The sequence below is a fragment of the Pleurodeles waltl genome, chromosome 3_1 (genome assembly GCF_031143425.1).
Source record: "Pleurodeles waltl isolate 20211129_DDA chromosome 3_1, aPleWal1.hap1.20221129, whole genome shotgun sequence".
Lineage (NCBI taxonomy): Eukaryota > Metazoa > Chordata > Amphibia > Caudata > Salamandridae > Pleurodeles > Pleurodeles waltl.
Window position 1 is genome coordinate 1,693,867,968 of NC_090440.1, and position 24,498 is coordinate 1,693,892,465.

Sequence of the window (24,498 nt, forward strand, 5' to 3'; positions counted from 1 at the left end):
TCTCAGAATGTTCACCCAGTGCCCAACCTTTTGTCCATACTTTGCTGCCAGCCTCTCCTTAGCACATAACAACAGGGTAAATTACATTAGGATCCACTCCTGTGGTGTAAATCAGAATGTTAACATCTTTGAAACTTGGTTAAGACTTTACCTATACTCCTCCTGTGGTATCAGCAGATCAACCTAACTTAGGCTTGTATAAGGAGTCAAATGGTCCAAAGCAGACTGTATCTCTCCAATCAGTGTTATCTAAATCCTTATGGGCCGGTTCAAATAAGGAGGTCACACCAATGAAAGTTGCTCCACCTACCAACTAAATTATTACACAATACCATTCCTCAACTTTCCGTTGATAATCCTTCCATATCAATAATGAGTTTATCAATACTCGCCACTATGGTGAAATTGGTTGGAAATCACTTAGCAACTAACAAGGATTTTCAGCTCCTTCAGCTCAATCTACTTTGGATAATGATGCTAATTTTCAAAACATGCCAACCTATAAAGAACCAGATATGAGGGTTGCTCGATCTAGGGCGTGTTCAGCTACTCCATTAGATAGCCAGGCTATACTGAATAATGAGGAGGCAAACTAGGTTTTTTCTATTTTAGCAGCATTTCTCAAAAAATAAAAAACAAGAGATTAAAACAAATCAGATGCAATAGTTTAAGACGTTAAACATCCCCTTGAGTGTCAGACAATCAACGATATTGGTAAAATGTATGCGTTTAATTAGGGTGGGGGTGGGGGGGGGGTTGCAATGGTCACCTCTAACTAGCCTCACATTGAATATTAGATATTCAAAAGATTTGGATCTATGCAGATGCCTTCTCTCTGCGGGAATATCCCTTACCCTTACATGTATATAATCTCAAGAGAACTGCTGATAGCTATCGAAGGACTGAGTATGAAAGTGTGATCAAAATTGATAAAATTCCAACTGCTACTGAATTTAAACTTGTCTATCACATCCAGATTAGGGTTTAATAAATATGGGGCTCTAGAAGAGGGGCAGAAAGTCAAATCACAAAATCAAAGGTTTCTACAGGGAATTCAAATCCTTATGACTAAACTAACTGGAAGGGATTGGTTGTGACTTTGCATTCAACCAACCACAAGTCATAATAGAAAGGTTCCTAAAGCAGGTCTCTGACCCTATTATGACGGAACATTACTGGTTTGGCAATAATTCTTGTGCCAATCCCAAAACGCGGAATCTTGAAGATTTTGATGTTTTTGATCATTCAACATACAACTTGTTTACTACACTTCTAATAAAAAGGATTCATGATGTGGATGTTAATTATAATTTGCTTATCCTGCAAATTAAATGCTCTTTGCATCCAATGCAACCAAATTGTTAGGTTAAAGATTACAATGGAACTAGCCAAAGGAATATAGGTTCAATAAATGTTAATGTATGTGTCCCCTCTGTTCATAAATCTGAGCTCCTCTTTGAAGAAATGAGCGCCTTCATTTAATTTTTTTTAAGTAGAACATCCCTCAGCTATTTCCTGTATTACAGGAATTTCAATGCTTGAGCAGCCACCAAGACTTGCGTGTTGTGTTTCACCTAGAATTGATAAATTTGAAGGTATATAGACGCTTCTCAATTCTACAACACAAGACCACATAAAAGAGACCTCAGTCAAAGGCATGGGTTTTGTAATTTTTTTTTTGCTTCAACAAGAAAATGATTGCTGGAAGCCCAGTTAAGGCCTATGTACTCAAAGCTCCTTCCATACTGTTTTCTGGATGAAAATCTAAAAACAAAACTGATCCCATTAAACTGAATAAAAGGAAATATTTGGAAAGCCTTAAAATGATCTTTGATTGAAGGACTATGCTTCACTTCACTACTAAAACTTTGTCTCATTAGGCCGGTGCTCAAATAGTAAGGTATTGGACACGCCTCCAGTGATAACCTCTGGGTTCTCAGATGTTTTGTTTAACAGAGACGTTTTCTAAAGATGTAAAGAGATTTTTTTTTAAACTCTGTAAAAACTGCAACACTAGGATTAGGAATTTAAGACAAAGCAGCCCTGTAAAAAGTATCCTATCATCACAATTAACAAGGCATTGGCTAAAACATAACTGGTCTAAAAGGTCTTGAGAAAGATACTGCTCACTGTTTGGACTTTAAAAAAGTGAACCTAGTCTGTTAATCTGTCTCAACGGGGAAAATACAATTTTACCTGCGTGTCAAGTGAATGCCGGATTTCTGCTGCTTCTTTTTTAACTCTAAAGTGGGAGAACTTGCAATTGTAGATAAATGTTGGACCAGTTAGAACTCAAATGTTAATTCCAGGGTGTGTTAAGTTCTGTAACAGTCCAATGCAAGATATGATCCATGTTTTATTTGTTCCATATTAAGAGATACACAAAACAAGCATTTAAAAGTTAATATCATTAAAGACTGAAACAATTTCAGATGCTATCAAGTTACTGTATAAACAATACTGTAATGTTTATCATCTCTAAGTTGTGATTGATTCTATAAACCTGTGAGACTTTGTGTTTGCCTGAATTGACAAACTGTTGCGTGTGTGTGTGTGTGTGTGTGTAAGGCTCTGTAACGTTTCACATTAATAAACACTGAATTAATATAGCTCTTATCAGAAATCACTTGCAATGGCTTGGTTTTGCAAAGAAACATCATTACCAAAGAGTGAACATGTCTGGTACATTTAACTTTGAACAGCTGGATTAGTCCTACTATTAGCTCTTCCGCAAACACAGTAAAAGAAAACCTATTCTCTAAATGAGAAACTAAGAGGTGCTCTGGAGGTGGTTTACACAAACTGGTCCACCCGTAAACAGATGCAAGACAAAAACTCTCTCACTTTAACTATAGTAAGGGTCTCCAACTGGTGAAGCGAGAGCTACTGGTAGCTCGCCAAGACCTCCAGAGTAGCTTGCGCCAGTAACATCAAAATTTAGTAGCCCATTATTACCCTTAATCTATTTAGGCTTTTGTTTTTTTGTTTTATTTTTAGATGCTGCTGCCCGCCCTCACCCAAAACAGCTGCTCAGATTGGCTTAACTGAGCTTAGCTGGGGTGGGGCAGGCTGAAGAGGATGATGTTGTTCCTCCCTGGCATCTCTGTCTCTGCGCACCTGCCTTTCACATGCTAGCACCGCACTTTTCATTCTGTGCAAGAGTGCTGGTGTGGAGCAGCAGGGGTAGCAAAGTGGTTCGGCCAGTCCACGAAAGGGTGCAGGTGGGGCAAGCAGTATTGAACTGGTACAGGACACGCACCACCTGCCTTGTTCAGCCTGCCATCAGTTAATTTGATCAGAGCAGCAGGTAAGGCTTAAGGAGCCCTGTGCTGGCCAGATCAGCTCCACACAGGTAGTGAGTCCCGGCCCTGGCCTGATAGTTGTATAGGCGAGGTGGGTCATGTCGAATCTGCTGTAAGCATGAGCGGCATAGGGGCCAGTATTTTTTGTATGATTTATTGTCACGCGGGGCAGGGGTAAAAAGAGTGTTTTGTTTTTTAACATCTATGTACCCACTTGCCAGCCACAAACCTTCCCTTTTACTACATGTCTTTCATCCCTAAGGGAGGCCCTAGGTAGCCCCATGAGCAGGGTGTAGTGTATGTAAAAGGTAGGACATGTACTGGTGTGTTTTACATGTCCGGATAGTGAAATACTGCCAAATTTGTTTTTTTCTCACTATTGCAAGGTCTATCTTTCTGATAGGTTAACATGGGAATTGCCTAGAAACACACTTTAAGTGTAATTTCCCATTGAGGGCAGATACAGATATGGAGTTTGGGGTCTCTAACCAGTTTAAAAATGCATCTTTTAGTGAAGCTGGTTTTTGGATTGTAAGTTTGAAAGTGACACTTTTAGAAAGTGGGCATTTTCCTACTTAACCATTCATGCTTCTACCTGGCTACTGAGTACACGCCTGGGTCAGACTGACAGTTGGGCTGTTTGTAAATTCATTCATTCAAGACAGGGACACAAAGGAAGCTGAGGTGTGTCCTGCATATCCTGAGTCTTCCTGGGCTAGAGTGGGTGGGAGGAGCAGACACCTGCACTTGAAATCCTGCTTGTGAAGTTTCTCCAAGGGCTTGGACTGAGCTTGCCCCCCTGTTCTGAAGTCTCAGGGCCATCAAAGACTTAATCTGCCAGCAACTGGGCTCTCTTGCTGATGCGCATAACTTGCTTTTCCAATGCACGCTCGCCCGTCTGTGTTTTTTGATGCATACCAGGTACTTTGTGCTAAAACAAAACATCCATTGATGTCTATGGATTAAGACTCTTTATACATTAAAACATTCATATCTTTGCTTGTGCATGTTAGATTTTTGTTGTATGATCTTGTATGAGTTACATAAATATTGGCTATCTTTCTAAACTGGTATGGTGTCCTTTTGTGGCGTCTTCACCGTGTTTGTGTGTTTGTACAAATACTTTACACATTGCCTCAAAGATAAGCCTGACTGCTTGTGCCAAGCTACCAAGGGAGTGAGCAGGGGTTATCTTAGGTGTGACACTCCCTTACTCTGACTAAAGTGAGGGTCCCTACTTGGACAGGGTGTATACAGACTGCCAACTAGAGACCCAATTTCTAACAGGAACACTTCTCATTTATCTGCTGTAAGCATCAGCAGCATTGTGGCCAGGATTTTATGATTTATTGTCACATGTGTAAGGGGTACAAAGAGTGTTTGTTTTGTTTTCACAACTATGGAACGCATCTCATTTATCTGCTGTTAGCATCACCAGCATTGGGGTCAGTATTTTATATGATTTATTGTCACGTGTGCCAGGGCTACAAAGGGTGGTGGATTTTTATTTTTTTTACATCTAAGGAACGCTCCCAATTATGGATGAGGGGAAGACTAGTCCGGACTTCTAACATAAAAATTATTGCATTCCCTGAGCGCCTCTTGTAACCCTCGCCCACCCACTCCTTTCCTCCCCAGCCTTCCTCGTGGACCAGCCCCTTTTGCCCTTTCCTGAAGTGCCAACGGCCTCAGATCTTCCCTCCAACCCACCACCTGCCACACCGGTCCCTTCCCCCCCTCCCTCTCTCTTCTTGTACTGATTGCCGAGACAATTTGAGCCCCTTGCGTCCTCTTCTCGAAGAGAAGCCATCGCTCTGCCCGAATTGTGCAAATTTGTGTGAGGTGCCAAGCAGAGGTAAGAGGCCCTGTGCTAGGTGTTGCTGCTGGCTCCTCACAGAGCCTGGATGTAATTCAGAGCCATCCTGTGCCCTGCTGGAAGCAAGGAGCTGGGTATAGGGCTTGGAGCATAGACCAGCACTTCCTGCAGGTGGTTGTGGGTTTAGCTGAGGCCTGCGGGGTTTAGGAGGCCGAGAGGGTGGATCAGATCTGCTCCTGGGCAGAGAGATACAGAGGGACACCAGCCCCTTAAACACAAGCCTGACAGCCCCTGGGGCCTAATAGCCCATTAGCCAGGAAAGCCCCCCCTAAGTATTGCGAGGAAAATTGTTAAATCTAGTTTTCATCGAGAAATGCAGTTTATGATTCTGCCATGAAGATAAAGGAGCTTAGAGGTGTGCCCACTTATTTCTCACTAACGTATTACTAAGAAACCTGCTTTCAGTGAAAGCAAATGCTGGGATGGTCCCTGTTTTCACAGTCATTCACATGGATTTTCAAAACAGCTCGTCTCATGCATATTAATAAGCCAGGAGTTTATGTGCCACACATGTGCAAAAGACACTGACAGCTATGCGACCTCCCCTGTGTACATCAGGCTCTTGGGCATGCAAGGATTTCTTAAGTTTCATTCCTTCCTTGCCTACAAGCACATCAAGTAGCCTACTATTCGTTATGCTGTATTTCTTCCCAGGTTGCCCAATCCTCAGAGTGAACATGGTGACTGGTGGTGTTTGTCTTGTGCTCTTGAATGTTCAGTAATGAAAGGGCTGTTGTTGGATGATGTTATGTTCAGTTGCAGATCACCATTTGAATCACTTCACCTCTTTCATTATGTGACTATTTAATAATGAAACTAAGTGAAAACTGGGGATATGCTGACAGTAGGCCCCTTAAATCCAAGTCGTGGGCCTTGCAGCCCCTGAAGCCTAACAGCCCATTAACCAGGAAAGGTGGTCCGCAGAAGGCCAAGTGACCAGAAGACTTAAGGGAGACGAATCCATGAACCTATCAGACAGTGGCAAACACCAGTTAGGAACCACAGGCCCAGCCGAGCAGGGTGTGAGAAAAGGCTGATTTTGCTTTGGACAGCTTGAAAGCAGCCAGACTAGCCAGAAAATTAAAACACCTCTCCCCTGAAATATGCATCTATTTATTACAATCAAGCACACAAAGCAAGCAAACCAGACCTTCCTCTTAAGTGTTCCTTTCATCTCTGTTCACACCATCTAAACATCTACCCATTCACCATTTTATCTATTTATCCATTCATCTGTCCATTCCTTCACCTTTTCATCTACCCAACCATCCACCAATAATTCCATCGACCTGTGTATACTTCCATCTGTCCTTCCATGGTTCTCCGTCTGTTCATTCCTATTACACTCTTTCACCTTTTTATCGTTTCACTCTTCCTCCACCCTTTCATGCTTCTATCTTTTCAACCTTTTACATTTACACCTGTTCCTTCTTTCACTGTTCTATTGTGTCACCCTTTATCTTTTCACTGTTTACTTCCTATCATCCTTCCTTTCTCCTCCTGTTCTTTCTGTCCTTATGTACTCACCTTATTTCTCATATTCTTACTTTTTCTTTCTTAATTTCTCTCATATGCATAATTTATCTATTGATCCCTCGCCCTGTGTTGTTATACTATTTTAATTTTTCTCGTTTTCTATAATGGTGCACGTCAGTCAAAGCACCACATCCCTCGTTCATGGTATTCCAGACATTGTTATTTATGAGCATTCTGATTGCAGACAGAAAAGGCCTATAAACAAGTAATTCATATTTAACTGAGACGAAGTTCACCAGTCCATGTGTCCATGGTCAACCCCGCTTAAACTGCTGCAGTGGGGGGGGTTCCCTAAGCGCCTAATGCTGCAGCATGCTTCTTGCATCTGGCTTTTGCAGCTCTGTAGTTCCACAAGCAGTACTAAAAAAAAAAATCAGAGATTAGTTGGGTCTCACTTACCATCAAAAACAGCCCTCGCAACTTGTGCAACATCCAGTTCAGCCCTTTGCAGCTCAAGGGGGCGCAGTGGTGATGGAAGTCTCACATGTCACCAAGGCCAACAATCTTGCTTCTTACCTACCCCAAGTGCTTAGAAGCCTCTTTGATTTCTTCCACCACGATCATACACACTGTAGGAAGTTAGTTTTTTCCTACTTGATTAGAGGCCATTACATTGGATCACTGGGCGTTGCAGATATTTACACTCTATCCTTCACATTCATGTCACCAGTGCCCTCCCACCCCCCAAATGGCCCACAAGTTTTCACACTGTACTCTATGCCACCTTCCTTCTGCTGGAGGATCAATCCTTTTTGGCAAAAGGGGCCACATAGGCGACAAAATGCAAGGGGTGTTATTCCTAATATTTCTTGGATCCCAAAAAGGGTGTATCCTCTTAACGCCTTCTTGTTTGAGAAGATTGAAAACGCTGACTTTAACCCAAGTTCTCTCTGCCCTGTATCGGGGGGAATTGAAGGGAGTCTTTGGAAGTGCAAGACACATTCATTCATGTACCCGTCACGTAGTCTCACAGTTGCTTCCTTCAATTATGGGATTTTGGAAGCATTTTTAGTTCACAGGCGCTCTTTGGTGCATTACAATTATTGGTGGAAAACCATTCCGGTGACAACGCTAAGTGAAAAAAAATGCCAAATATATACGAACACAAAAGTATGAGTTTTTAATTAAAATTTAGAGTGAATTTCTGTAACACGCAGGAGAACATCTGATTATATCACCGCATTGTGAGGCATTTTTAGAAGTGATAGTTTTTAAACATCAATGTCTCCCTCCATCGCTGGTGACAAGAGAGGAAAACCACTTATCATGTGCATCATATATGTGGCCCAGATTGTTACTACTACACACAGAGCTTTATAGTTCCACAGGAGAGATTTTGTACAGTGCCACTCTGAACTAATGCTTTTGAAGGTGCCATTATGCGTGATAACGAAGAAAGGGGAGGCATTGTGCTGCAGCACTAATAGTGCTTATTAACCCAATGTGTGGCCCTTAAGCACTTACATACTTTGCCATGTAGGGTGCGTGTGGTTGGAAGTGTTTACTTTGGTTTGTAATCCTGTATGGGAAGTGTTTCCATGCCTTGACTGATGAACAACAAGGTGCGTTTATCTGATAACATAAATAAACTTTATCATGTTACGGGACACAGCACGTGGCAGTGTGGTGGATGATGAAGTGTGAGACAGATATACAGTTTATGATTTTCAGTCTGCTGACAGCTTTGAACAGCTATACAGATCCCATAGGCATTTCTGGTGATTGTAGTAGTCTGCTGCAGCTTAAGCTGGTTACTACCGAGGTCAGAATCACACAGTTTGTTGAAGATTGATCCCAGGTTTTCTGGTTTCATGCTGTACAGTTCACCCACTCTGTATCTCTTCCCTAGAAATGGCTTGGCCACCTTTAGTGCTTCATTGGGTGAGTTGCGACCAGTGGCGTACTGAAGAAGAGTAGACATGAGCAGAGCACCGGGGCAGTTTACAGCAGCAGTGCTCAATGGCCTGGCTCTTTGCAACAGTACCAATCAAAAAATTACTGGTCATCCTCACACAAAGACATTGTCAGTCCTAAGAATAATGGGATAATCAGATAACATTATTCTTTGCCTCAGTCAGCTGTGTGCCATATGGAGCATGCATATGCCATAGGTCACATCTCACCCAATGAAGTAATGTTTGGTTTAAAACTCAGTTGGATTTTAGGTCTAGGACATCTTCTTGTAATTGCTGGTTTCATGTTAAGAAACAACAAAAAATAGCATGCAAGTCTTTTAATGATTTTTCTGAATTTATACTTGTCTTTCCTACGTGTGAACTTCTTCCCTCAAAAACCCAGTTTAAGTCAGGCATTCAAGAGGGTGATCCCAAGGAAATGGAGAATGAATATTCTTTAGGAGGATGATACTGGTTTGAAATGTGGTTGATCCCAGTTGCCATAAGCTGGAGGTGACAGGGTTAGGTCACAAAATCTGCAGCTGTCATGGAATATTATCATCTGGAATAGTTTTGAAAGTTTGTTCCAATTCAAAAAAGTCAGTTTGCTACAAATGTAGGCTTACCCGATAGAAATAAACTGCAAAACTTTCACCTTTGTGAATTAGGTTCTTTGTGTGGTACAAATTTTAGTCCTCTTCCTATTTACAGAGGTCGGCTAAACTCCACAGAACCCAAAAACTATGTTTTGTCATACGGAATCAAACTTCAGGTAATTTGTGAAAAGCAGTCATCCAGTCCACTCATAATTAAACACAGCTAAGGTGAGTTAGTTATCTCACTTACCAATGGTGCCGTTTAATTTACCAGCATGCTCCTAATCACAAATGGCCTGCAATACAACACCATGTCCACATGGTACTCTTGACTCTTATGGGCTGGATGTTGACTTCATCATAATTCTACTCTTGCTAACAGTCTTAATAACTATAATCATAGAAGAACCAGGTCCCTACACAGGGCCAAAGAGAAAGACATACTACTTCCATCAAGAGTGGGAGAATGAATTTTTATTTACAAAAATCAGACAATTGTGCATGTTTAATATGTGGCGCAAGAGTTGCAGTGGGGAAAAAAGGGCAATGTTGAGAGGCATTTTTTAACAAAGCACATACATTTTGAGAAGTTCCCTAAAGGAAGCATCCTGAGGTCACAAAACAAACTGAAATCTGCATTGCAGACTGAAACCTTTTTTTTTTTTTTTTACAAAACCAACAAGATAAGCCACTGCAGCAACTAACGCATCCTTCAAAGTTACTAATCACTTGATCATGCACAAAGCAACATTTTGAGATGGAGCCACTGTCAAGGAAGCAATGCTTCTAATGGTAGAGTCCTTATACAAAGATTTCAAAAATAGCCCTGAAATTGTGTCTGCCATTTCAGATCTGTAGTTAGGGTCCAGTACTACGGCAAGAAGGGTGTCTGCGTTATCTGCCAACATGATAGAGTAGTTACAGCTGGATTTAAAGACATGCAAATATTTTCTATTCGGTGTGATTAATCAGTAGATGCAAGTGATATTGCCCAGTTGGCAATGTTTGTTTGAAAGGTTTTTGAAGATTTTACTGATAAAGAGAAATTTTGAAATGTACTGCCTCTGAAAACCACAGCCAGAGGAGCTGACATCCACAATGAGGTGAAGAATTATTCTTTAAAATAAAATGGACCATTGAAAAAGTTAGCGGCAATAACAACTGACGGCACACCCACAAAAATAGGGCATCATTCTGGTTTCAGTGCCAATTTTAAAGCAGATCCAGATTTCGCTCTGTTATTTAAGTACCATTGTATTATACATCAACAGGCAATATGTGCCAAAGAAATGAGGTTTGATCATGTGATGACCCTGGTTGTTAAAATTATGAATTCAATTTGTGCAAAGGCCAAGCAGCACCAATCCTTCAAATTATCCCCTGAAGAACTATCAGCCGAGTATGGTAACCTTTTACTGCATACTCAGATCCGATGGCTTACCAGGGGAAAAATACTGCGAAGATTCATTTTCCTATTGCTAGAAGTCAAAGCTTTCATGGGGTCAGAAATGAAGATACCGCACAGTTATCAAAAACTGAGTGGTTGCTCGATTTTGCATTTTCAACAGATTTGACAGAAAAATGTAATGTATTGAACAGTGAATTAAAAGAAAAAACAAGACAATCACCAACATGATTAGTTCTGTGAAAAAAATAAAATAAAAACTTAACCGTTTCATACAGCATGTACAGAAACGAAAGATGCAGCACTTTCCCTCTGTGCTCCACGTCCTTTCAGAAAACAAAGCTCAGGCTGAGCTCCTGGGCACAGAAAAATAAAGCAGCCTTCTGATGAGGCTTAGTCAAGCTTTCAGTGACAGATGTAGAGATTTTGAGCAACTTGTGCCCTGTGTGTTGTTCACTTCAAATTAGTGTTCTTCTTAACCATGACCCTGCCACCATGGAAATGGAGACTGTCACACTTCAAAAAGATTTAATTGCCTTGCTTTCAATCTGACAATTCATGGAGTCTTGAGGATGCTGAAAAGTATAAGAACATCCACAGAGCTCCACTGAAACGTGTTTCCGTTCCGCTCTACTTCTCTTTGTGAATCAGCATTCTACGACATGAACTTTGTAAACAAAATTTCACAAACGTCTGACTGACAAACATTTGAATGACTCCATTAAAGTTGCCATCCCAAGCTATACCTCAGATTACATGGAATTGGGGGACACCCAGCAGTGTCCAGTCTCTCACTGAAGTGGTTTGTATGCAATTGCAATGAATACATATTCAGTGACAGTTACTGTTGAAATCCCCAAACCAGGTATCTGTTTCTTCACTATCACCAAGAAAACAGTTGCTGCTGAGAAGAATCTTCAGCATCTTACAAAGTTTTTTTTATTAGTTGAACAAAAACAAAGGAATGTATACTGCAGGCCTGTTTTACTAAAAGCAAGAAGAAAAAAAAGCTGGAGAGAAGAATCTTAAGCACCTGTCCAAATTTGTATTTGCTGCAGAACAAAAACATCAGTGTTTACTGGAGACCTGGTTTATTGAGATTAAAAAAAGATCGATATAGCGAAGAATGTTCAGCATCTTTCAAGTTTTTTTTTTTATTAGTTAAACACAAACAAAGCAAAGTGTACCGCAGGCCTGGGTTTCAGGCACCAAGAAAAAGTAGCTAGAGAGAAGAACCTTCAGCTTCTTTCAAATTTGTATTTGCAGCACAAGATAAGAACAAGCTATGTTTACTGGAGGCCTGGTTTATTTTGATCAAGAATAAAAGATAGCTATAGAGAAGATTCTTCAGCATCTTTCAAAGTTCTTTTTATTAGTTGATCGAGAACAATGCAATGCATACTGCAGGCCTGGTTTACTGGCACTCCAAAAAATGTAAAGGGAGCAACAAGAATATAATTGCCAACATGACTGGTGCCATAAAAACCTTAAAGTCAAAGCGTAACCTTTCAAAGAATGCTGAGTAGAGGCCAAGTTCAGTATTTTCCAAAATAGTTGCATAAAACAAAGCTGAAGTTCAGCTTATCTGGACATTGGAAAACATAGTGATTTTGTCAAATCTGCAATAGAAGAGTAATACCTCTTTGAATCCATCTGCCTTTGTGATTCAGCAGAGCTTTGCACAGGCTGATTGCCACGCACTGTGACTAGTATAATGACTTCTTTGGAATTGGCCTTCCAGAATATACAGTATTACAGGACATCACACAGCTCCACACTGAAGGTAAGATTGATTTCATTCTACGTTTGTTAACTGCGCTGCGTTACAATGATTATTTAAGTGACAGCTATTAATTGAAAGGTCTTGAAGTGTGGTGACAACACAAATCCAAAGTCATTCCTATCAGTATTTTTAGGGAACTTTAAGTATTTTGTTCAAACCAAAATATGGGCTCAGAATAAATTAAGCTTAAAGTCAATGAAGCTGGGGTGGTCCTCTCAGAAAAATGTGCAAGTTCCTTGGTCTTTAGTAGCTCATGACGCTTTTCACTGACCAGAAGCACCTCTCATTACAGAAAAGGTTGGAGACCACAGCCAAGGAGTGAGCATAACAAACGCCAGTGTGAACTGTCTCCCTGTGTCCCCTGAATTATTTTCTCATACAACTTCCCTTTTACAGTTAAACTAATCCAATAGTTAAATTGGACCTTTGTTGTGACAGAATGCAACATAACCTTATAGGCTGCTGCCAAGGGCTATACTGGCTGTTAAAAGCCCTGAACTTGAGTTACAGGCCTGAGCCACTAGGCCTGAAGCGAGGGAAGGGTCTTTAAAAACCAGCATACCCTGTGACAGAAGGGCAATAAGGCTATAAGGGCATTCCACCCACTGAGGGTAGAACGTTCTAAATTAAAAAGGGAGAAACAGAAAGACAAAACATCGGAATGTTGGCGCTCCAGGCTTATACCAGCCATTATAAGCCCAGAGCAACCCCATTATCTTCAATGGAGCTCTCAACATTCCAATGTTGTAATCACAATTAAAGCATGACCCAACAAGTTGAGGGGTTGGTTCTTATTTTAAATGTGATTATTGGGAGAAATGTTCCAAGTTTCAGTATTAGTATTCTCAACGGTTATGGATAAGTTGCCTTGTTGGATATTTGTTTTCAGGGAACAGATGAAATCCATCTTTTGAAGGCATAACGGCAAGTACATGTAATACAATTACCTTGTACAATACAATATTAACAGGAAAATCATTGTTTTCATGTATGTAGAAATAGATGAAAGCACCCCTAAAAGGATACTGTGAGAAAAATATTTTCAAAGGGCTTACACTTAACAGGAACTACAGCTAAATGCTTGTTTAACTTTAGTTGGTGTCCAATGCCTCCAAATGTGAAACATATAGATGCCACAAACAGTCAATGATTGTAACTATCTTGTATCTTTCTGTTATGATGCAGTACTTCTGTATATACATTTGGGTTTCGTTTTTGGTTGATTAGCCCCACAAGCCTTTATACATTTACACTGAAGAGATAAGCTGATTTAGTCTTATTCTTAAAATTAATTGTCAAAACAGATTGCTTAGGAAGGTGGTCTTTGCAGAGTTCGTCACATTATCTTCCCAGGTTCTTACCTGTGTCTCATCTGTTGCTGTATACTCGCATAGTGCCACATATTCTTGAGGATGCTCATGTTCAAAGTACCTGTCTTCCATTTCCTGTGACATGCCATCTTCCAAAACAGTGCAGTCTGACTGTAGACCAGTGTCTTGGGGGACACCATCGTGCATCAGTGTCCCACCTTCCTGCAGCACATAATCCCCTCGCTCATTGCCATCCCCTCCTTGCAGCATGCTGCCTTTCATCTCTGCACCAGCTTCTCTATTTTCGGGGTCCATCACCCGTTTCTCTTCCCTTCTGTTTAAACAAATAAGAACCAGGAAAAGTAGCCAGTTAGGCTATCCCAATCATTTTAAGATAACATGCTTGCTCTGCCACTTTCTGGCAAGCTGTCCTTCCTATTCTTTCAGGTTTGGTAGAGTACATTGTCCACTGATTTACAATTTTCTTTCACAATACAAACTACAGTGGGGTTTGCAAACTATTTATTTGGGTTAAGTACAGCACAAGAAACTCACACTCCCCCCACTATGCCTTTTTAATATGTATGCCTAATCCAGACTCTCAAGCGAATTTTGTAAGGTTTACATGTGACTTCGAGTGTTTTATTTTGCCTAAGTTTATTCTTTAATCCTCAACAAAAAAACACAGAAAAATGTTAATAGCCTCTAACCAATGGTTTAGAGTTTGTTTCTGTTGCATATTCACTTAATGTGCCTACTTTACCATTTGGTGCTGGGCTCAGAAAACTGCAAAAAGTCTCATGATTCCAATATACTTCCAATGCACATATGATTAAAATTGCCGATCCTGATATTACAGTGATAGCACAATGCACTGGGATAAAGGTTTTGGCTAAAATAAACGTTTCCCCTGAAAAGAGTTATGTAATGGATTTTAAAATGTAGCCATTCACTGCTCTGAGCAAGTAAAATGACTGAGTATGCATCTAAGACAGAACCAAGCTGCAGTCTGACAGCTACACATTTTCTGTTTGCAGCGTCTTCTTTTGTGGATTCACTTGATGTACAGTTTGCTTATTATTAATTTCACTTCAAAGTGGGAATTGGTGTGGCGAAAAAAACAAGTTTTGTAACGTCTTTAACACTACCTGCCCTACTCAACATCAAACGTTAATCTTTACAGTCTACTGTATTCTTAATATGCGAAAAGGCGAATACACTGTTGCCTTAAAGATTCCAGTAAGGGGTAGTTTCCTCAGAAAAATACAAGTCAGCTTGTTATGTATAGAATTTGATTTAGGTGCGGGCTGTAAGAGACTATTGGCACGGGCATTTCAATTGCAAATGCAATAGGTTGTGCATTCTGTAAAACAATGTTATCTGCAGTTGTTCTATCAGGAAATCATGCCCTAAAGAGGCAGGAATGCAGTACCGTTATTAAAAGCACCTTATCTCGTAAATGGTTGCAGCCATCATCCTCCTCATCGGGTCAGGTCGAGCCGAGAACTGGACAATAGGTTGAAAAGAGGAAGAGCTGTTGAATTCCGAGCGGTTTTTGGTCAATGTTGATTACGCTTCTGCTTCTTCCTGTTTTGCCAATGTGTCTGACTCTGTACCTGGTAGTCTATTCCAAGTCTAGAGTCAAAGGTCAGCTTTTTATTGGAGGTGCTTTTTGCTCAGAGCAATTTCTTTTGGTGGAGTATCAGCTTGAAGATGAGCCGTGGATACAAGGTATACTTGACAATGGACTTCTTTAAGTGGCAGTATGCACCGGAGATCACTCTTCGGATTGGGAAGATTTTGAGGCTAACCTTGCAGATATTTGTATTTACCCCATAGCCTAGTCAATATGGCTTTCAGTTTCAACTTCTTATTATGCCCTTTTACACGCCAAAGCCCCTTTCATATCATGCCACAGCCTTGTTCATATAATTGAGCATCACTATGTGTAAGCCACTGCCATGTTCACATTGTGGGGCACCATCAGTGCAATCCAAATTGGACCAGGTCTTTTCAGTATTTCAGATGGGTAATAACTAGGGTAATTCTCATCTGTATCAATCATTGTAGATAGCTCCGAAAATAGTTCCCTCCTTCCAACATGGCTCCTTTCCCTTCATATTCTTCTTTGAAAGCTCTCTGGGTGTGGGCGGGAGGGGGGTTGTCTTCTAGACAACTGGACTGAAACTTAATGGTGGCCAAATGTCATATAAGGTGAAATCTGTATCCCAGTGCATTTTGGACTTCAGGTTGATCTAGGTATGGCATTCCAGTCATGTCTGAAGTCTAACAAAAACTTTGAAAATAAAAACCTTCAGTTTTTTGGCCCAAACACTGAATGTCACACGTATGTACAACATGAGCATATACAACAGTGGTGGGTGGACGTTCACTAACCAACTGGAATACATTTGACAAGTATATGCTTAGAGAATGCCAGCAGTGCTAGTACAGCCCTCGTAGAGCGTGTATGGACATGGGACAGAGGTTGGGCCCTATGTAAAGTGTAACAAACAACTGGGGAAAAAGGACATTATTGGTCTGTTAAAGGTGACCTTAGAAACTGCTTGTCTAGCATCATTGAATTAAAAGGTTAAGGATAGATGGTCCAAAGAACGCAGCTCTGTGATTTGCTTCAAATAGAAGCATAAGGTGCAGATTATTTCTTGACTGTGCAGTTTTCAAAGCTGGGACTGTAAAGGGATGAGGAAATGTTTTGGAAGAAAAATCTCTGTGTTTAACTGGTACTCCAACAGTGATCTTGCGATGAAGGAATAATGAAACATGAGAACCATCCTCTCCCTAAGCACAAAAAAAGTAACGGTTCTGATGAGCAAATTGCATGTAGCTCACCATGCTGATGAGATGGCTACCAAGAAGACGACTTAAAAGAAGGAAGCTGATCTCAAACAGGGGCATCACCCTGTCCTGAACCAGATCCAGTTCCCAAGAGACATAAGAGGGAAAAATGGATTTGGCAGTTATATGTGGCTTGGAACCCTATTTGGTCATGATGAAGGACCTCCAGGTCTTTTCCAGTAGGCAACAACAACTGTGAAGCAGGTCTTGCCGATGTTCATTTGCAGCCCCGGTTGCACTTTGTGACATGAAAAGGACATGATAATTTACCAAGTATGAGAGAGAGAGAGAGAGAGAGAGAGAGAGAGAGAGAGAGGGGGTTGTTGGTCTTTGCTAGTTCCAGTAACAGCAGCTAAGGACTATATTTTTGTACCCAGTCCTGGAAGTCACGAAGACTTGCAAGCCCTCGGAGCAGAGACCTTGATTTGTAAAGGAAGCAGGGCTGTCACACTTTAAAGTCCTCTGTCACAGCCAGCCAGCAAAGCTGCCGACAGCAGATATCCATTAGTTCCTGTGGGGTTTCTATATGAACCATCCCTACTGTGATATGACCCCTGGTAGGAAGGTGTCATGGCTATTTAAGATTGCTTTATTTTCCAAGACATTTATGTATTACAAATAGGACTTACCAAAAAGGCACTAATTGAACGTTTACTGAGAAGCACCCCACACCCATACTCTGACGAGCTGGTTGAAACAGTAAGTTTGTGAAAAGGATATCTCACTGAAAGGCTGAGAACATATGCCCTCCATCACAAGGTGAGAACAAGGGAAGAATGTACTAAAATGTTTGGCAGGTCATCTCATAGCTACTTCCAATATTCTGATAGAAAATGCTGCAAGGGAACAACGTGGTGTTTGGCATGTAATACCATCCCTGTGCAGGTGGCAAGCAGTCACAGAGCATCTGGAACAACATGTTATCATGGTCTCAATGTTTAAAAAGGTAACCCAGTCTTGCTAATGGTCCGTATCCTTTTTAGTTTAAGCCTAGGCAGTGCGCATGCGCTGTCTTCGAGGCATGCTGTATTGCCTCTGTGGGCTTTCAACACACCCACTGCTTTTAACTGATTGTTTTGTCTGCCTTTTGAAATTCCTTTGGTTTAGTTGGTGAATACTTACATTTGTCTCACCTTTTGGTTGTTTTGTACCCACCCTTGAGACTGCCCCTGCTACATGGATCCTTTCGCTACCCACCATGTTTTAGTTTTAGCACACTACGTTTTTATTTAGCTTCTGTTATTTGTCTGAAGTTAACGCTCTGAATACCGTCTCGCATAACTATAGTTTTATGAGTGCTTCTGTTTACTTTCATGTTGACTGGCTGTTTTACGAGTGCAAGGTATATTACGGAAGGGCATGTAAAACAGCACAAAGATGTGCCTCCCCCCCTATTTGATACATTGTTTCTACGGGTGTACTCCTAATAACTGTGCGTGCAGACCTTCCCTCATTCGAGGGCTGCAATACATGACTAATATGTGCACTGCAAAGAAACGTTATATAATAAATGCAAAACTGGTCACAGGGGGGTGGGGGGGGAGTATATGCCTAGACTTCCACAGCACTTTTACATTTTATCAAAAGCTATTTAGAACCAGATATAACATCATTAAATCAGTTCAAATTACATTTTTATTTCTGTTATCCAAAACAAATATTTCTTCAATTATAAAAAACATTTTCAACCATAGGTGCTCCTAAAATAACGGCGCAGTGAAAGCGATTAGTGTGATAATTGAGAGTTATATACAATATTTACAAAATGTGGTTAAAAAGCATAGGAAAACAGTGAACCTTAAGTAGACCCCTTTACTCCAGGTGTCTTGAAGTCACCTTATATATTTAATCCAGATTTGATAGTCAACGTTTCGACCCTATGTAAAGACAACATATCATTAGCGGGTCATCTTCAGGACTGAAAAATTATTTATGTCGGTAGCACCTATTTTTCAAGGTTTTAGACATTAATTTTCATAAAAGTCTCCTAGTCATTAGCAGAAAACGTCTGATCGTTTTTGTGAATTTCAACATTTTGAGCCAAATAAATAATCTAATTAGTCTCGCTTCTTGACTTAGTGCAGAGCCACAGGCGCCATATACCTTCCTTTAATATCGCTTTGATCTAATTTCTCTGTCTGCATTCACACACAGCCACCAATTATCTCTCTGAGAGATAAGAGGTGGCTGCGTCCAAGGGTTATTTGGGTTTGCCTCATTTTGTAGAATAGCAGCAAAGAAACTTTGGGCATCTCTTCCTTGGAGGAGCTTAACTGTTGATAATTGATTTGCATGGACTTAAGGGTGTTTCTTCCTACCAATATCATTTCTGTACTGGGTTATTTTATTTTATTTGTTTTATAAAGCACTTGTTTTTTTCCAGGCATGGGTATTGGTGTTTCCAAGACTCGAACCAAGGTCCAAAGTCGGCAGGTCTGGATGTTACGCCACATCTTCAACACAGTTATGAGTTATGTCAAAGATACAACTTTGTGAAAGACTGTTTCATGCTCTGCATCTCCCAACTCTTTTAAAAGGAGAGTCTGTGCTTAATATAAAAAATAAACATGGGCCCCGTATCCGTTAGCGCCCGAGTAACATGCATCATTGTCCTTCCATGAAACGCCTCACAATGTTAATGAACGGGTTCCCATTTTTGGCTGAATCAATACTTTTGTTTTCGTTCCACTACATGCTGTGTTTAAAAACGACTGCTGAGTGACTTTAGTTTTCTTTTGGTTCAGCTTAATCTCTCTTTTCATATGCAAATCACAGCGTAGGTCAGCCACACCGAGGAGGCCCACTCAGCAGCACATAGCAGAGAGACTGGAGCCAGGTGGCTCCCTTTGTTTATCTGACTGCAACATATCAAGCCGATCACTGCCTTTGCCCAGCCTCCAACCCCAGCGCTAAAACAAACAGTTCACCTCCAAATAATGACCCTGTTATCACAGCCTCTTATTGTACTCTCCCAAACCTCGGCCTCAACTCCTCACCCTCTTTTTCTCACGTTTCAGAGTCCCCTACTCACCCCTGCTAAAAATACCCCATGGACTTTTTAAGAGCAACTGGTGAGTGCACTTTATTTTCATTTTTGGTCGGTGTGATCTCTATTTTTATTCATGTGTGCCTTGTGTGCTGCATGGATAAATGCTGTGAGGTCCCAAAGGCAAGACCTATTGGCTATGCCAATGCTTGTTTGGAAGAGAGATGTCCTTGCCGGGATGGAGTCCAGACCAGTCCAGTGTCTATGAATTTAATCATTTTGAATGGTATCAGTGTTTGGGATAATTTAGGATGAATACGAAATTGTTTTGAGTTATGCATACGTCAGAGATAGGTGAAGCCCTACTCCCTTTTCCCTGACAAAGAAATAGTGCAATTAGTAGCACTTTCCTTTTTCATGGAAACAGGACCAGATCAAGTGCACCAAAAAGGAGCTTTTCTGCCACTTACTGAAATTCCTAGGATGTCAACTGGAGCAGAGAAGCTCTTGATGAAAGCTGCTGTGGAGTATAACCTTCATCATCACCGCCACTTTAGAGGACCCAGGCATTGTTTGTTTTCTGTAGCCAATGATGGAAATGGAGAAAAAAACCTTTCTTCCTGTAAAACTCTGGACATTAATGGATCTTGAAACATGGTGTGAAGGTGTGCACCTGATCCCCAGGGAGGTCACTAGGAATGCTTTGCTTCTATGGAAACTGGGGGACCAACCTAGTCCTTTCCTCTGCAACTACTCTACGCCATGACATGTGACTGATCAAGAGGAGAGCCGTCCTCAAGTCTTGAGCCAAAAAACGCGGTACGCTTGAAACACTGGAAGGGATTTAAAAGGTAAACTCGGGGGTGCCCATGAAGGCATTTGTTTACTGGTGAAGGATCTTATAACTTGAGGGAATCAAACAGGCTCTTCTAATCGAGGAGGTAAACGGTTGTATTGTTTTAAAGGCTAGTAAGAAAACGGGCAATACACCAGTCATCACTGAAATCAAGAAGTCAAAATGGAGCTGTATCAACTGTACGCTCAGGAGTCTCACAGAGAAGATCCCAGCTGCCAATTATGAGAGTCTGACATATGTTTCACATATGTTCTGGACTGACTGTACCCATACTCCTACAAGAAAGTTGTTTCCTGTATATAGGGGCAGAGACACCCCACTAATCACCCAACCCCATGCTCAGCAGCAGAAGTTGGCCGCAGGACAACATGGCCCCCCCTCTCCTGGCCTATTTTGGCCCCAGGGGCCCAGCCTTCTATAATATATATTTTTTTGGGGGGGTGGGGAGGATGGGGCTGCACAATCCTCCACCCCCTTCCCTTGCCGAATTCAGCCCCAGGGACCCCCCCCCCTGTCCTAGTGTTTATGTATTTATTTTCTGGGGAGGGGGATGGTCACGTGGCCTTCATATTTTTTTTGGGGGGGGGGACAAGGTGGCTGCATGACCCCCTTCCCCCACGCCGATATCAGTCCCAGGGACCCCATTCCTTAGCCACGTCATCTGGGTGCTCCCAAGGGCACCCAGTTGTAATGGCTGGGGAAGCCTGAAGGCCCCTGTGGTCCCACCTGGCTTCCCGCCTCCTGCGGGAGCCAGCATTGCCGTCACAGACGGGGAGCTGCTAAAGATGCTGCTTCCTCTCTGTGAGAGCAAAGGTTTCCTCTGTTTTTTTACTGCCTGCCTCTCTGCAGGCAGAGAAACAGAGTAAATCTCCGCTTCCAGAAAGTGAGAGCTGCCTGACAACTCTCACATGCTGGAACAAGAGTGGTTCCTCCTACTTGGCATGAGCTGTCAAAGCTCCCTCCAAGTCAAAGCAAACAGTTATGTCCAGGGGACGGGCACCACAGGACACAGCAGGAACTGGCCCTGAGGTCCCCAGGGCCATCACTAGTTCCACGATGGGAGCCCCACGGCCCCCCTCCAACGTGAAGTAGCCCTGGTGAGGTACTGATCCCCAGGGCTGCAGTGGGGTCAGGTGGCCCCCTTGCATCCATTTACTTTAAAGTCCCGGGGAGGTGATGGTCCTCAGGTCTTTTTATGGGGGAAGGGGAAGAGATGATAGCTGCATCCATTTCGTTTAAAATCTCAGAGAGGTGGTGGCATCCAGCACTGCGGGGGGTTTGGGGGTGTGCCCTCCCCCTTAATTATAGTTAAAGCCCTGGGGAGGTGGGTCTCTCTGGTCTTCTGGCCTCCCCCCCCCCCCGCATTCAAAATTTAAATGCCCGGGACCTGGCCCACCCAGGGGCTGCATTGAAACAAGCACAAGAGCAAATTTGGATTTTCTTTAATTTCTCAAAAACTACTAAGATTTTAAACAAATAACAAAACGTTTGCTGTCTGGACCAAGAGCTACCTTTCTGCCAAATTTGGTGTCAAAATAACTATGGAAAAATGCATGGGAGAAAGAAAGAAAGAAAGAAAGAAAGAAAGAAAGAAAGAAAGAAAGAAAGAAAGAAAGAAAGAAAGAAAGAAAGAAAGAAAGAAAGAAAGAAAGAAAGAAAGAAAGAAAGAAAGAAAGAAAGAAAGAAAGAAAGAAAGAAAGAAAGAAAGAGAAAGAAAGAAAGAGTGTGTGTGTGTGTAGAGATGGTGTGTGTTTATATATATATATATATATATGCATTACATTGAGATACATCCAGCTGCGGGAAGGCTGTGAGTGAGGAGCAGGGTATGATCTTGCCATCCTTATGTCCCATGCTGCCAAAGCCTGAGCCACCACAGGCACTCTACAAAGTGTCAGTTAAAGTTCACACTTTAAGATAAAAGCTCTTGCCATGCAGAGCCATCCCATGTACTATGCTGCAATAGGAAGCCAATTTAAATGCATCCCGAAAAGGCGAAAATCCCCCATTCAGAATGAAAAACTAAAATTATTAAGACTTGCCTTAACCCATTTAAGGCTCAACAAGGTGCCTACTTCAATAGGAGGGTGCCTATGTGTTCTTCAAAATGGAAGGGCACAAAAGAAAAACACTGACAAAGCCTATAGGCCTCAACTATGTGAGAGCTACTGGCTTTGCTAATGTCTTTTAGCCAGTAGTACAGCTGTGCGGCTGGTGTTCAGCATGCCTAAAAGTTAGTGGCATGGTGTAGAGTAAAGTGGAGTGGTGCAGAATGGAGTGGAGTTGTGTAGCCTAGAGTGAAAAAGTGTGACATACTGTAAAGTGGCGTAGAGTAGAGCGGCATAGAATGGTGCAGAGTAGAGTGGCGTAGAATGTCACAGAGTAGAGTGGAGTGGCGTACATAGAGGCATAGCGTAAAGCAGCATGGAGAGGCATACAGCGGAGTGGCATGCAGCGCTACAGAATGGAATGGCACAAAGTGGAGAGTATAGCATGGAATGAGTGGTGTGGCACAGTTTGGCATTCAGCAGAGTGGCATAAAGTGGTGTAGAGTGGAGTATTGTGGCTCTTTATATGGTGGACCAAAAAGAGGTGCACCATGTAGAGTTCAAGCAAACCCCAAAGGTATCACAGAGGCACAAATAATACCCCAAATGCTGTATTGTGGTCAAGCAGTTAGGCATATCAGAGAGGGTAGGGCTAAGCATGTAAAAGTACACACACATACAATAAGTGAGCCACACACTCAAAGAAATCCAACACCAATTTATAAAAATAACACATACTTTTATATAAACTTTGATACCAAGATCATCGGGATCAGGTGAGTACTTTGAGTCATATATATTTTTTTTTTTTTTTAAAGAGTTTCCAAAAATGACACTTTTGGGTGCGGTAATTTACCCTATGAGGGAAAAACATGTACTCTATTCGGACACTTCACAGCGACTTACGGGACTGCTATCCAGGACTTAAGGCTAGTATGGGCAGGCTCCAAGGCCACATCAACTGGTCACCCTCGGAAGGCTCGGGGGCATTGGGGTGAAAAGGTGTGTTACGGCATTAGGTGTTCCATTCACCTCTGTGGGAAAACGGTCTGGTCGGGAAGCTGCTGCAAGTTGGGACTGGAAGATCAGTCCAGGGGAACCCACAGTGGGGTTTGACCCTTGAGGTCCTCAGGCACGTGGGGACACTGCGTCCACTTCTTCTCAGGCTGTGGGGCACAGGTGAATTGGTGCCATTTTCTTGCATCAGGTCTGGTGCAGTAGTTTCTCATGGTTGCAGGGGAGCCTGCTGAAAAAGTCTGCAGGTGTGGACTGGGGGGTCCAGTCCGACCAATCCAACTGTTGTGTTCAGGTCTCATGAGGTTGGGAGACATGGAGACACTCTTGGTTCTCTTCTCAGTTTGGGGCAGACGGTTGCAGAGGTGCCCTGAGGTGTCAGGACTGTCATGGTTGCAGGGGGGTCTGTAGAAACAGGCTGCAGAAGCCATCATGAACTCCACAGGGGGCAAGCACAGGGCGGGCTTCTTCGCTGGAGGTCCTGGGAACCACCCTGGCATGGTTGGCCCACTTCGTTTTGGCTCAGGCTTAGGTCCTTGCAGTTCTTTCTTGGGTGCCTGCACATGCAGGGGAGCAGCTCCCCTACTATAAAGGAGTTCTTCTTGGTGATTTATGAAGCACTGGCAGCTCTCCCCAGTTTCTTAGAAGATGCAGCGGCAAGATTGGTTAGTAGCTCCTCGAGAGCCAGATGCAGCAGGAAGGCTGGCAGGGTTGGTGCCAAGTCAGTCATGCTCCTCGGTTCTCGGGTTCAGCAAGCTTCTTGTCCACTCACTCATGTCCAGCGAGGATCTGTTTTCCTGTATCAGGGGGGGTCCTTTAAAATCTCAATTTAGGGGGTGTAAAGGGAAGTGAAAGGCAGCAGCCAATGGGCTACCTACCTTTGGGGTCACTACACCACCTAGATAAGCACTTCCTGTGAGGAGAGGTCATCCCCCTTTCCAGAGTCCTAATTTCCACCATACACATGATCAAGGTTGTGTGCACTTCAGGCTGGTAGCCCTATAGGTGTGTCCAGCCTGGAGGGGCATCATG

At 42.3% G+C, this 24,498-nt stretch overlaps 1 protein-coding gene across 2 annotated transcripts in view; it reads right to left on the reverse strand.

Annotated features, from left to right (window-relative positions):
- Positions 1-24,498, reverse strand: part of PRMT2 (protein arginine methyltransferase 2) — a 298,198-nt gene that overhangs the window by 248,331 nt on the left and 25,369 nt on the right. For both annotated transcript variants that reach the window (XM_069225499.1, XM_069225500.1), the window contains exon 2: positions 13,755-14,037. In XM_069225499.1, the coding sequence (XP_069081600.1) occupies positions 13,755-14,018 (264 nt within the window). In that variant the 5' untranslated portion in view covers positions 14,019-14,037. The remainder of the gene's footprint in view (positions 1-13,754; positions 14,038-24,498) is intronic.